Here is a 15,410-nt window from a genome sequence, read left to right on the forward strand (position 1 = left end):
GTAACTCGCTCGACTAATTGCCATAAGCCGTTAGGTAAATTTGTACACGCCTTCGCCGTCCCCTGGTCAAACTGTTATTTTTGCACAACTAATCGGATTAGTGGACATCCCGCCCACAGCCACGCCTGAGCACATGTTCGCCCCAGGTCCCCCTCCTTCCCGACATCCTCGTCCTCCTGGGCTTTGTTGCAATTGACTTCGGCGACTGGCGCAACTTTTCACTTCGGCGATTCGTAATCCATTCTACGCTTCCAGCTTGTGTCAATGGCTCAAGCACAGCAAATTAATTTCCACTGGCTCTGGTAAATTATGAGCTGTGGGGCAACCACCCTCTACACTCCTCACTACACTATCCGCCATGTTGGCATATTCAAATAGCAACTTTAGTGTCAATGAGTTAAGCTGCCTGGCGTTTTAATTAAAAAGCCATTGCATAAATTACTCGACATCAGCATGGGGCTTGGGTCCCGATCAATTATCAATTATGCCCCCGGCCCATTGTGGTAGTTATGGTAGTTATTAGGGAGGATTGAGCCCGTCCTCGGTTTCAATTTACCTAAATGACTAACCAAATAAAATGTATTTTTCTAATGGTAAAACATATATTATCCGGCCAAAGAGTACTTGCTTCGAACTCATGTTTCGGAGTTAAACGATTTCCTCTGAAAAGAACTCGTTAGTTGGATTCCAGTCAGGTTAAGGGAGTTAAAATACTGCAATTTACTATTCACTGGAATCCAACATACGATGGTATGGCAACAATTTTAAATGCTTGTACGGAAACAGTCAGTATGAATATTACCATCATCATTATTTATTTGAAGGGTCTTCAGCGAAACATCCAAAATCGAATAATACATAATAATAGCTCCGATGCCGAACTTTGTTTTTTAATGATCCATGTTGTAATGATCCATCGCGAATAAAAACGTTCAGCTGGACATGGCTACTTTGGCTCGAGTGGTGATCGATCGGTCAATCACTTATTTATAGGCTGGTTACAGAAAAAGGGGTGGCCTCGCAATCGGACACATTTGCAACGAGCTCAAATTGACTGCTCCGTCCGGAAAAACTTTTGAAATCCGCCAGCTGCTCCGACAACGGCAATGGCCAAAATAGTTTTAGGACAAAAGAAACGAGAAAGTAAATGTAAAGTAAAATTAAAGGGCTATGCTGTTATACAACGACAAAGTGATAATTGGGATCTGCGGAATGCCACGGTAGACGCACGTTGCACTGTTAGCCTGCTCTATCAATGGACTCCTTGAACAACTTTATTGATAACTGTAGGGAATTATCTAGCACATATATCATATCCACGTATTTTATCTGTTATACTTCACGAGATCTAATGCAACTCACTCAATTCAATTAATTAATGCGAATGTGGAAATATTTAATGTGAGAGAGATAAACGAAATTCCCAAGTCCGATTTCATGTCCCTTAGAAAGACCGCAAAAGTTTTTCGGATTTTTAAATTTATTAAAATTTGAATATTTAATTTGAGTCAATAAATCAAAGCTACTTCTGTTTGAATTTTATATTATTTCAAGCCAACATTTTTATTGGTTTTCTTTTAAAAATTAAATTGGCATTGCACCGATTCTGTTGCACTATAGCAGGAATTTATGAATGACCGCAGTTCGTCGTTAATTATAAGAAATGTTCCATAAACGGACACTCCCAGGACATTCGAAGTCCTTTTTCAGAAAATGGTTTGGCACAGTTTTTGGGACGCCCTTTGCATGGCAAAGACCTGCAAAAATAGGGTAAATGGATGAAAAGGAAACGTGAGAGAGAACAGGCAACGGAGAGAACAAACAACTAGTTCCAAGAGATTTTACGAAGATTTTTGGTTTTTAATTTGGACCAACGTCAGACCGTCCTGGTAATTGAGTTTTCGCTCGTGAATTTACTGCAGCGCTTCTCGGTGGACCTGCGAGCCTGTCAGCCCCGAGTGGGACACAAACTGCTGCGCTTAGCGAAAATGCAGTCTCCTCCTCGGTGTGTCATATTTTTGTTTTTGGCAGCCGCAACGGAGCGTGTTCTCTGGCTGACCAAAAAACTCCTGTCATCAGATATCGCAAGTCAGGTCTATAAAGAGATAGTGTATAAATTGCGGACGCTCTCGGTGGCAACCAAATTGCAAATGGACGTGAAAAGGCGGGTGGTCTGGGTGCCAATATCTTCTCCCATCCTCATTTTGGGAGTTCAATTGAATTTGTCTGTAAAGCTGAATCAGAGAATCCCTTCAAGGAAAGTAGGCTTTGTTAAGAAGGATGATCACGCAGTAACGATCCTTGCTGCTTTCTTTATTCGATCATACAGAGTCAATCTTAAATCATACCCTTACGCTAAGAACTAGACAGCCGTGCCCCTGGAGAGGCAGGCAAATTGATTTTACTTGGTTTTTGACTAGAAGTGGTCTTACTCTATCAATACAACTTGACACCGGCTAGGAGATAGCTTCGCCTTGGTTGCCGATTCGATCCGAACAGTTGGCCTTCGAAATCCCAATGAAATAATAGCTAGCGGAGCAGAAGTGGGTCCATCCCTCGGAGGACTGGGTCCTAAGTGCGTCGCCCGAAAAGCTTAAGAGGTCGCCTCCAGCCGCGGGGCCATCATAGCTGCTCGTTGCCGATGTGCGTTGTGTCCGTGGGCAGCGAGTGGGTCTACGGGGAGGAAACCGCGGACTGTTTACGGGGCTTTTGCCAGATGTCGGCAGTTGGGCCGTGGCCTAGCGAAGACACTCACCTGCAGCGCCTTGCGCTTGTGGTGCATCGAGGAGTTGGAGGACGACTTGCCCTTGCCCTTCTTCCAGGAGCAGAGCAGGAGCTCCTTCATGCCCTTCCGGAAATTGCGACTAAGGAAGGCGTAGAGAAGGGGATTTACGCCCGAATTGAAGTACGTGACCAGAAAGGTGAGCGGCGTTAGCAGCGCATTAAAATTGGAATCACCGCGATACGAACGTGACCTGCAAATGCATATACATGAAAATAACTATCTCCCCTTATATATGTATATATTATGTTCAGCACAATGTGTGTTCTGCGTGTATGCAAATGAGCATCTGTTGGACAAACATTGAACCGAGTTCTGTGGCCTGCCCCAAAGTAGATTACGATTTTAGAATTTCCCGAACTTGGCTGGTTAAAAGTGTTTCGCAATTCTAATTCCATTCACTCCTCCCAAAATAGATTCATTTCAACTTTCCACACCTCTTAAAAACCATGGGCGAAACTATAAACGAAATATCGTTACACACTGTGGTCCAAAGTCTTAATTAAAAGTCCATTTAAATTCAATCCAAAGCAAGCCCAGAAAAGCCCAGAAGGAGTCACCGTCTGACACGCAGGTACTAACTACCTAACCAGCAATTTCCGATGGATGTTCTCCAGAGAGAGATATTCCACATACTTTCAGTCACCTTTATAAGGGATTTGGAAACCTTAAGAGCTTCGAGTGAAGCAGGCTCAACCTCCGGAGAGGTGCCGACCAAGGTGCGGACTTTTGTCCACTTCAATATGTCCAGGTGATTAGGCAGCTGTTGGCAGTATTGTTTTTGGCCTTTTGGGGACAAAAAGCACTCGAAAACTTGCTAATGGAGCGGGGATTTCGGCCCAGAGCAAAGTTCTCCACCGCCTGCAAGTATGTAACGTAAACTTTCCCGAAACTTTTCACGCGGAAAAATATTTAAAGAAGAAAGGTATTTCCGTTTCGCCCCTTTATCTAAGCCCGGACAAGGCGAACTTTGCACCAACTGTCAAATTGTCCTGCAGTTGTCGCTCCCTAAAATTCGCCTTGCACTTGCAAGTGGCTCGGTTCGCAGAAGAGTTGGCTAACTGATTGGGCCACTTGAATGGCCTTCGCTTTGTTTTCGCCGCTGCTTGAGTCCTGAAGTGGCCTTTTGCCAACGGGTTTGCCCAGCTCCGGCAAAATTTAAATGCCAATCCGAAACTGGGACATAAAATTAAGAACCAAACTCTGGGTGGCCATTTGTCGACTCCTCACCCTGGAAGGTCTAATGAGCCGCACTTGCCAACTGCTGCCAGTTGACGTCGTTAACGTTATCACCGGACTGTCCCGGACAAAGGGTTTGTGAGCTAATAATGAAAACGTGGCACTCCACGACACCAAACCTTCTTGAATCTCCGCATTACGGTAGCGGGGACATGTTAACGCGTGGCAATTACTCGGACGTGTTCGTCTTGAGTAGCAATAATAGCAATGAGCTCGATAATGTGTCTACGGATTCAGCTATATTTAGCATCTGTGGAGGAGTAAGTACGTGTATAATATACTAAATAACGTTTTGAATAGCATATATTTTTCAAGTTCGAAACAAACACAAGAAGTACTCTTCTATTGCCCAATATACCTATAAATAATATTATAAGTAAAATAACTTTCATTATTTCGGTACCTAAAAAAAACCGAAGATTACCCTAATTCAGAAAATAACTAACATTATCCTGCACGTTCTGCGACAAAAGCAGGCAAAACCCAGAAGCAACGCTATAGCAGAGCGCCACGGCTATCAGATACCCCGTTACTCTGCTAACAGTTTTAAAATAATTATGTTAGCATCGACGTCGTGTAAAATGTTACTAGCGCCATCTGTGGCTCGAACCATAAAGGGAATGTTTATTAACTTAGGTGAAGTACGCGGCCAAGTGAGGCCTTATAAGTTATAACATAAATTACTTACTAAATTGCAAAAATATATTCCAGATAAACAATTTTTTTGCATAACATTAACAAAGAAGAATATTTAAAGTCGAACTAAAAATTAAATATAAATGTTAAGGACGCCGCGGTCTATAGTCCTCTAACGAAAACATCATTTAACTGCGCTTGAATCTCTTTAATATCGAAACTTTCTACCTCATCTAGCTCCCAAGATCTCAGCGTTTAGACAGTAGGACGCGGCTATATCCAGTCCTGATTAAAAATATGTGACCACCAACAGGACAGTTCCATCTTACAATATAAAGATCCCAGGCCAGCCGATTCTTCAAATAAATGAAAACTGAAATTCCAGACAAGTAAACAACTCTCGCAGCCCAGTCATGCCAGACATAAATCTCAATTATGGCCCTGTCGGGTAAGTGGGACTGCGAGCTGAAATGCCTTCGCTTTGTATTTGGCCAGAAATCATATACGAGTATATATAGTACGTTTCTGCCCGCCATACACTTCGCATTTGTGCGAATCGAGTGCTCGGAGTGCGGGCGGAAAGAGTCATGCGTTTCAGCTATTTTTCCCGCAGTTTAGAAATGAAATTAAAATAAACTTTCGTCGGGTCTGCCAAAAATTAAACGCAGCAACACAACAGCGAAATATTTAATTACACCTTGTTACGAAATTTCACCTTTGCGAGGCATTCTAATGGGATTTGCCGATCTAAATATATGTTTTAGTGCACTGAAATTAAAACTGTAATCACGAAGATGGGGATACCCGAGATGGGGTTCGATCCCTATTGCGTGTTGAATTTTGCTGTAATTAAATTCGCTTCTACTGGGACAGAGTTCGGAAATGATTAGATAGCCACCAATATCGGGTCATTTAAAGATAACCTAAAGTTAATGAATTCATTGCCTAAGAATAATGCTAAAACTAAAACTTAAAAAAGAAATCTAGTCCGGTTCTTCTAAGTTTAAGATGTTTTCTAGAGCAACGGTGCTATGAACCTCTGTTTGCTTTCTTGCGACTTTCCAAATTGAAAAGCAGGGAAAGCGTTTCCATTTATGCTGAATAAGTAGTGGGAGCAATGCTTAAGTGCACGTTTTTCACTTTATCCAAGGACCAATTAACTCCTACCCGATTTAGCTCGTCGCCCGACTGCAAACAACACCCCCACCGCCCAGACAGTTTCCCAGGACCGCCCACGAATTACTCCAGCCAAGGAGGCCAAAGTGCCCAAATTCAAAGCGACCCGCCCATTGCAAATGCCCCACCGGAACCGGAACTGATAGCCAAAGGGCTGGTTAAACCGGACTTTTGTTGGTCTCCGCTTTGATTCAGGGAAGAAAGTGAATCTTTCGTCTTTAAAACAAAATTGGATTGGCAAAGGGAAGTCCGTTGCAAATCGATTTGGCCCACAGGCAAAGCTGGCAGGGGAATACCATTGATGACTTAATTGTTTACCAGCCCCGATTCCAGCAGGAAGCCATCTCGGGCTTATCTGCCCACCCGCAGATGTTAATTTCCCGTCTATCGGCCGAATATGCAAATGTCCGCCGATTCCCGGTGCAGTGTGCCATAAAATATTGTTTGCGTCCAGTCCATGTGGACTGATGAATGGTGTGGGGCGGGGGAGCTGGTTTGGGCTTGGGGTTGGACCTGATGGTGTGTCAGCTACTCACCAGTACTGCCACATTTTGCGGGCATGATACGGCAGATTACAGAGGGCGAATGTCAGCACGAATATTATCAGCATACGGACGACGCCTCGCCGGGCGCGGAGGACATTGCTGGACGAGTGGGACATGTGGGAGGCTCCGGCCCCGGTCCCGACCCCGCCTCCGCCTACGCCTCCTGCGGAGGTGCCTGTCCGCAGGTGGTGGGCGTGGGAGTGGTGGTAGAAGCTCGTCTTACGGCAGGCACTGACAATAGGGCGATCGGCCTCCAGGGACACCTGCACAGATTAACAGGTGTAATGGCATTAGGGTTGTGGCCTCGGCAGCCGCGTGGGGCACTATCTTATCGACTGTGGTATTTGATTACAACCTACCTTGCAATTATCAAGCTAATTTGTGGTGTTGTCGTGTGAGGTAGTTGTTAATTGGAGGGTTAGAGGGGGAGGGACCAAAAGTATTGTTGATCAAACGAAACGTAGAGAGAGAAAAGAGTTCAACAGAAAGATAGTTAAGTTGTTATCTGTGGATCAAGGCGAGAGGGGCTTAAGCTTGGGAATAGCAAAAGATAGTATGAGGTTAATCGAGGTGTTCTTCTAATTGAATTGTGTTCCCCTAACCAGCTTGTTTTTCTTTCTATTACTTTTTTATCCGACTCCTAAAGAAACATTCCATACTTTCAGCAGTGCTTCTTGACACTTGATAGGTGGATGGGAGGTGAAAGTTCAAGGATTAGAAGTCTCTGGTTTTCAAACTTGCTGCAGAACTTTGCCGGATGTCACCGCGTCACAAACTCTCGATTTCATATATACGGACTTTGCTGATGCTGATTTAGAACAGCATAGCTCCCAGGTGTGTGCAGGTGTGTGGCTAAGCTCCTGTCAAGCTCGAAAATAAGAAATACGTCGAGGTGCAGCGCCAATTGAACCTGCTGTCCGGCTAGCAATAATGGAAAACACTTTTGCCATAACTTTTGCGCCTCCCCTGCAGTTCTGCTAGGTGGTTTATTGCTCCACTCCACCAGGTGTCACACTGCTGGCTGAGTTTGTGGCTGGGTCGGCGATAGTCTTAATGTGAATTGACACCTGCTCCGAGGACCGTGCTACTTGGCCCGGCACAATTGCGGGATAAAATCTCCGGGGAAAGTTTTTACGACTGAGAGCTTTGCCGGCTACTAGGTATCTAATAAATTAGTGACCGAATAGCGATGTAACTTCCTAGAAGCAATATTTACCGCATGGCACGTACCGCTTCAATCGGAGCTAAAGCCGTTCTGGCCAATTAGGGAGCACAGCTCCGACCCGACTTTCCATTTATTATGTTGGATAGGCTCTCACCTCCGAAACTCCTCCTTCCCAAACTGTTATTTCCCGAAATTTCTCGGAAGCATTGTTTACGTGGGAGCTCACCTGACTCTCCGTGATGCTGACGCCGCGCTTCTCATATTTACTGCTCTGCTTGCGGGACAAGGACGTAGTGCTGGTGCCGCCGGCGGAAGCGAATGACGAGCCAGCCAGAGGGCCAGATCCCGCCGAGGACGCTGCTGACGCCGCTGACGGAAGCTGGTGGTGCTGATGGTGGTGGTGGTGGTGCTGGTGGTGGTACATGCTGTTGTGCATACCCATGCCGCTGTCCTGACAGGATGCCTGCTGTGGCTGTTGATGCTGTTGATGCTGATGCTGCGCCACATGCGGCGTGAGGCCGCGCGAACTGCGCCACAAGGCTATGGCGATTTTGCTGTACAGCACCTAAAATGCAAAAGTTTCGCTAATTTCATTATTCAGATTCATTCAGGGGCAGTCTTGTCCTTAAATCGCTTATCAAGTTGAAATTTTATTAGTCGAATTACATCTACAACACAACGTAACTAGCTCAGATCGTCCGCATTTCCAAAATGGGTTTTACGTTCGGAAAACTTACCGTCATGACCAGCAGTGGCATAACGTAGAGCAGCACAAAGTTAATCATGTCCAGCAACTTGGAGTTGAACATCTCGCGGTCCAGGACGCAGATTTCCTCCTCCTGACCATCCTGGGTGTGAATGTTCTTAATGGTCTTGCTGAAAACAAACTTGGGCGTCGAGTATACTGCCGATGTAATCCAAACTGTGACAATGACCATCTGCAAGAAACACGCATTGACGTTTTGTTTTGTCAGAGCCTAGGCAGCCAAACACGCAAACAATTTGTTAAATTGCGAATGAACACACAGAATTTGCATGTTAATGGTCGGCCCATTCGGTTGTCTTTATGTCCCTTGTAGTTTAATTAGGGCCATCGTCATTACCGAGCCGGATTTTTTCCTGACAGTGTGTAATTCCCCCTGAAATCGGAATGCCCGGGCTGGGTTGGGCTCCCCCCGCGTCCTTGGGATGGGCGGCCGAGCCCGAGAGCGGAAAAGTTTCCCAGCCGCAAAGTTATGCCCATGGCTTATTAAGCCCTTCGAGACGGGTCTCGGTCTAATAAGTTTCATTAGCTTGCAAATGGTATTCAAATTGAGTTATCAAACTTGTCGAAATGACTCAAAAATAAAGGCTAAAGGGTACGGCCGTTTAGGGTCCACAAGTGCAATATCTGTCCTTGTTTTACTTCAGCAATAGTTATAATTACAATTATTATTATTGTTATAATGTTATTCTACTATACTCTATACCTTATTATCATGAACATTTAACTCTGATCATGTTATCCGACTTACCCTCAGCCGGGCGGCAGTTAAGATCTGTTTGCAGGTGATGGGATGCACTATGGCGAAGTAGCGCTCCATGCAGATGACAACCAGGATGAAAATCGAGGCCGTGTAGCTCAGCGAATGGACAAACTGGTACATCCGGCACAGGAACTCGCCAAAGACCCAACTGAAAGGATAGGGCACAAGCTGCAGATTTAATAATTATTTATGCGAGAAGTTGTGCCCTTTAAAGAGCACTGCTCGGATTTAGGAGAAGTGTCGGGGCCAAATTTAGGACCAGCCACATAAAATTTTACGACCCGCCAGCGAAACTAATGCGACATTAAGGTGTCTTTAGTATTTTATGGGGCGAAAAGCTTTTCCTTTTTTATTATTATTCTGCCTGAAATCACATTAGAAACCCGAATTTCTGCCAAGGAGGCGGCGAAAGTTATTTTCCGTTATTGGCAGCATCACGGAATTCGAATGGTGACATCTCTCGAGCGTTAAAATGTTACCAATAACGCTGATGCTGTACCAAATGAAGGACGTCTTAGTCTTAATAGTTAACGGTCTTAATCTCCGCGAAGTAAAAGAGCTCAACAAAAACCATAGCCAAGAGAAAATATTTCTGTTTATTATATTTTCCACCTTGTATTCTTTTCAAGATGCTTCCAGGCCTGCCTCAACTCCAAAGATTCCCAGGTTGATATTGGAAGATGTTCTTCGAAATCTCATTTCCATATCATTTTGACAAGATCATTAAGATAAAATATGCCAAGCAAGGATTGGTAACCTCTATTATCTCTGCCGGAAAATCCTACAGGGATGCAATATTTAAAACATGCTAAAAATTAAATGGATCAATCACATAGGAATATGCAATAAGGCAAATAAGATGGGCAGGAAAGGTTTTTGTTAAAAATCGAATATTTCTTAAATTTTTTAAATTATAGTGTTTTCATTTTTGCTCAGACAGATACGCTTTAAAATGTAATGACTGAAGGTGCCACGGCCACTGTTTGGCCTTTCTTCAATTAACAGTGTTTTATTTTGTTTTCATACTATAGCCCGGAAAATCGCTGCATATTTCATTGTCCACTTTTTCCAGCACAACTTTTTGTCTCTTTTCCAGGCTGCCGTGTTCGTGTGCTCTTTATATGCGCACGTCGCTGCGACGTGTTTTTTAAGAAAGTGAAGGAACACAATGCAAATAAACATGATTGGAGTGAAAGTGGAGCACTGACAAAAGGCTGGGGAAAGTGTAGTTTCCGTATCTTCCGTTTCTGACGGCTGCTGTAAATGTTCCACTGGGTAAAGGTGCCACTTGGGTGTCGCATTGTCCTCGACGCTAGTGCCCAGAAATCAGCTAGATCTGGCTACGTTAAATGTTTTACGCTAACCGAGAGCGTAAAATGTTTAAAAGGCGCAGGCGAACTCACAGTTAAAGATATTACAGATTTGGTTTTGAGCTTTAAAGAATTGGTTGCGGAAGAAAGCAAGGGTTGACCATAACAAATTTTAAAATGCCAACTTAACATATTATTATATAATGTATAACAATTAACTCTACCAATTATAGTGATAACTAGGCACTGACTTTTAATTTCAAATGCTGATGCTTAACGCTTGATAATTTTTAGCAAAGCTCCACGAACTTTACGACGACTATCATAGCCTTTATAAAGTTTTAATAAAAAACAAGAAGAAACGCTATAGTCGAGTGTCGCGACTATAAGATGCCCCTTACTGTTCTACACAATTTTAAACTATTCATTTTGCTAGTGAAAAATCACAAAGCGACACCTATGTCACAGAAACCATGTTGAGTAGAGACGTCCCTGCCCATGTGAGTCCTTAAAACCTATACTTCTTCATAAGTAGCGAAATAATGATCTGATTTGAACAATTTTTTTATTTTTGGTTTTCCGGGTTTTGTGGCGTTCCGACATTTCAATCACCTATAGTTGAGCTTGGCGGGCATCGTGGTCGTGGCTGGATGCTGAAATAAACTTATGATGCTTAATCTCAGCTGTGAACCTCTTTTAGTTTCTGAGATCTCAGCGTTCACACGGACAGACGGACTACCGGACCACTTCGCTATTGATCCTGTGCAAGAATATATAAACTTTATAGGGTCTAATATACCCTTTTACTCTACAAGTAACGGGTATATTTAAAATTTAAGGTTGACGTTAACGATTGACGAACTTTCTACTAATAAAATTGAACATATATCTTCGGGTTCATAAGACAAGTCTAACTATTAAGTGTAACTATTAACTATTACTATTTTGTGGTTCTCGGGACAAATCGATATGGAATTCGGGAGAGTACTGATCTTATTCCCTCGGCTTGTTTGACCGCTACTCGAGCATTATGCAACAGCACCTGAACACAACAATACCCTCCCAAGTGCCTCTCACCTCTCTATGAGATAGATGGACAGGTTCTGCATCACGCAGAAGAGTCCCACGCAAAAGTCTGCGAACGCCAAGTTGGCCAGGAAGAAGTTGGTGATTGAGCGCAATCGACGCGATAATGTGACCACCAAAATTACCAGAAGGTTTCCTGAAAGAGATAAAGTTGCAGTTTTATAAGTTCAATATTTAAATAGCCATTTGTAAGTGATTTTAATTAGTGTCGGTAACCTCAAGAGCAATCCCTATAACTACCAATTCTTAATGAAAAAATGATCCTGTACCACCCATGTTAGCAAGTCTTCTATCATAAGCTCCTTCTCATGGAGCTATATATATATATTATATATACATATATTCAAAAATTTATACTAAAACCCAGAAAGAGACTGTGGCCAAAATGCACTTTAAAGCTCAACTGGCTCACCTAAATAATAATTGTAGTTTGGACAATATTTCAGGCTTAACTCGCATTACTCTTGCGAAAAGACCTCGCAAACAGGATTACTTTTCCATTCCTGTTTATTAAAATGAAGTGATAAATAATTCAAATATTGCTACCATCTAATTGCTAATAGTGATAAATATCTATAGTTTAAAAGTGAAAGTAATCGCAGCTCACACTAATCGCCTAGCAGCATCCCTGGCCATTCCAACAGTTAGAAGAAGACTAAGCGAAGGCACCCCGCCGATCTCTGGGCAAGAGGACGACGAGTCATTAGAAGTAACTTAAGATAATATTGATCTCTTGGTTAACACATTTGATAGTCACCTCCGTGCTTTTTAAGTTGGCAAAAGCAACCCGGTATATGGATATAAGCGTGTTTGCTTTACATTCCTTGTGACAATCAGCATGTTTCTTAATTCACAGAATAAAATAAAATAAATATGCCCTGCAATAGTTATGCAACTTAGCCTATAATTTGTATCGTATTTGATGTGTTTTACAGTAGAATGGGCCAGAACGAAACATTTTATTTTGGAGCCTCACATGGCGAACAAATGTCGAGAAAAACTTTTTTAATTACACAGGGCAGGGTGTCGGGAAATGGGAGAACAGACAGAAAGTCAGACGAAAAACCATGCTGAGCTCCCAAAAAATACCGAAAACGTGCAACACTCCGAGGCGTGCTCTGAAATTCGACACCAAGGATGGAGGGCAGCATCGGGGCTTTTAAGAGGAGCAGCAGTTGGCTCAAGCTACACAGGTACATAACTGCACGTAATGAGTATATGAGGGTATATGTCGACAAACATGTTCTTTCGATTTAAGAAACTAAAAAATATCTCTATTACAGTGGGCATGGTTAGTTTTCTCCAATGCACCCAAAGCACTCCAGCCCCCCAGAAAACCTCCTTGCCCAGAGTTACACTAGATCGGTGTCCTGTTTCCAGGGCTTCGCCAGTTCGTAGGGGTAACAAACATTTGCATTGAAAAGGACAAAAAGTAACTTGTTCTAGTGACAGCAACAGAGAAACATCCTAACGGAAGCTTAAGCGTGACTGCACGATGTAAATTTACAAATTTAAGGGGGAGTGGAAGGCTGCACGTCCGACTAGCCCGAGCTGCTTACATTTTGCAATTGTCCGCACAATGCCCGACTACGCCCACGTCTGTGCCTAATGGGCGGCTGTTTGTCGCCACTTGGAATAGCGGGTACACATGTTCCTCTCCTTTATTGTGGATGCTGGTGTCACTGCGGCAATAAAGCCTACAACTGCCACGACCGAGATTGGTCGACGCCCGCCGACGCCCAATCGAAGGACATACCATAATTGATTCTAAACGACCGGTGCCAGATAAGACGAAGGACACACGATTAAGGGACATCACATATTTATGTGTGTCTGCCTGCAGTCAAGCATTGCAGAAACAAATAGCGGACGCCTTAATGAGTGCTATCAATTAAATGCTTTCATTTTAATGTGCCACATGGGGCATATGAGTGTCCTTGACTGCCCAGGTTTGCGGCAGGAGAGGGCACACTATACCAAGTAAAAACTGGTTTTTATTCTCCCAAAATAGCATGTTGGGACTTGGCTGAATATGGCATCCAATATATATAATATTATCACTTGTTCCCCCGATTTGGAGTTTGGAGTGGACTTAGCCAATTCGTTCCGAAATTCGGCGAGGGGGTTAATACAAAACCTGAATATCAAAAAACTTTGTTGCTACTGCAAATGGAAAATGGAATATGGCCATCACTCCCTACATACTACAAGAAATTTTAATTAATTATAAATAGTTTTCAAGCTCATTAATCAGGCACGAGACCTATGTTGTATTTGAATGATGGGACACAAAGGTCAACTCAAAGTTGTTCTATAAAAAGGAGTAGGCTCCCAGACCTGGGAGCTTAACCACCGTGCTTATGGACACTGTTGGATCAATTAAAGTACGCCGACTGTGTTCCCAATTTGACTGTTTGCTTTTTTTACAGTCAGAAGTCATTCAAACAGCCTGCAATGACTACCATGCTTAGCTGTGGACAAAATGGAAAAGAGGAAAAGCCTCAAAGTACTTCCATCGTGGCCTGGCAGACTGGACAAGACCAGCAGAGCATTGAGTAATTGGCAAGTCAGCAGTAAGTTCTCCCGTCCTGGCCGACCAGGCGCACCGTCCCCGGGGGAACCGCAAAGGCCAGTAGGCAGTTTTCTTTACAATCGTGTGAGCTTCGGTCGTCCTTATGCCCCATCAAACTACATGCCGGCAATCAAACATAACTCCGAGCTAGGCCTGATTAATGAGAACAAAACCATGCATCTGAATACACTGCAGATATGAAGAGAGCGGAAGGAACTTTGCTGGGCAGTAGATACCCTTCTTCAGAACTAGAGGAAAATGTTCCTCAACCGTGCTTCTGAACTCGAACCTCTAAAAAATATTATACCTACAGCAACGTAAAAGGCGAAGTAAGTTTAAAAAACCAAAATAATTTAGCTGTGCTGTCTATGGCTCTGTCTTGGCCCTTAGGACATAATCGTCAGTTTCACGTCGGACATGCCTTTCTTCCATCTCTGACCAGCTTTGTGCTACTTACCAAAGAAACAGCAGCAGAAGACCAAAGTGTACAGGGTGATGAATATTATGCGCACGTCGGTGCGATCGAAGATATATTCGCTGGCCTTCTCCGCGTCCTCCTCGTCCTCGACATCCGCATCACTTCCGACCCCGGAGAGACTGGTGGTCCCGGCAAGAACGGGGGGACTGGTGGTGGAGTCGCCAGGGAGCAGTATGTAATCGGTGCCGTTGATGGGCATACTGTCCGTGGCAGCGGTGGTGGTGGAGATATTGGCGGACGATGTCAGGGCAGAAATCGAGAGCAGGGTGAGCAGCACTGTCCAGCCGGAGAGGGGGGGTCTCCGGGGATTCTGCTGTCCGGTGGGTGGGCGTGTGCGGTTGCCGCTGTCGGAAGGCGGAAGTGCTAAGATTCGTAGGGCAGATTTGGCTGCCGTTGTTTTCATTATGCACCACCCCGTGGCTGGCATCGTCATTATCGCTGTTATAGTCGTAAGCCGCCGATGTGTTTGCCCCATCAGCTGGCCATCGTTGTTTATGTTGTTTTCGTTGTTCCACTTCCGATTCCTGTTGCCAGGACCTCGATGTCTGCATCAGCATCATTGCGTGCGTGAGATGTCGACTCCTCAAGCCGCTGATAATGGACGCATCTGCAAGGAAAAGAAGAAAGTGCGGGCAATGTTAGCTCCTTTAATCAGTACTTGGGGCCGCTTGGATATGTTCATGTCGAAATATTATGGTATTTAGTATGCGTGCTAGAATTGGTATTACAACGGAACTACAAGAATGTAACGCTAGGATCTAGTCCAATCATTCCACCCTCGATGTCAGAAATGTCTTCTGATCAAGGGTTTTCTCATTTTTTATTGCTTCATTTTTAATCGAATTACTTTTGAAAAGATGTGTGTGATATGGCGGTATATAACTATTCAATATTG

General features: G+C 43.9%; 1 protein-coding gene across 1 annotated transcript in view; it reads right to left on the reverse strand.

The window, feature by feature from the left end:
* Positions 1–2,280: 2,280 nt before the first annotated feature.
* The window catches only part of LOC108102505 (trissin receptor), a 28,399-nt gene continuing 15,269 nt past the window's right edge, over positions 2,281–15,410 (reverse strand). The window contains 10 exon segments of the mRNA XM_017207529.2: positions 2,281–2,673; positions 2,756–2,975; positions 6,370–6,641; positions 6,738–6,752; positions 7,770–8,108; positions 8,281–8,481; positions 9,058–9,217; positions 11,457–11,601; positions 14,495–14,846; positions 14,848–15,122. Of these exon segments, the coding sequence (XP_017063018.2) occupies positions 2,623–2,673; positions 2,756–2,975; positions 6,370–6,641; positions 6,738–6,752; positions 7,770–8,108; positions 8,281–8,481; positions 9,058–9,217; positions 11,457–11,601; positions 14,495–14,846; positions 14,848–15,075 (1,983 nt within the window). The 5' untranslated portion in view covers positions 15,076–15,122 and the 3' untranslated portion in view covers positions 2,281–2,622.

Source organism: Drosophila eugracilis, unplaced genomic scaffold, assembly GCF_018153835.1.
Source record: "Drosophila eugracilis isolate 14026-0451.02 unplaced genomic scaffold, ASM1815383v1 contig_1828, whole genome shotgun sequence".
Lineage (NCBI taxonomy): Eukaryota > Metazoa > Arthropoda > Insecta > Diptera > Drosophilidae > Drosophila > Drosophila eugracilis.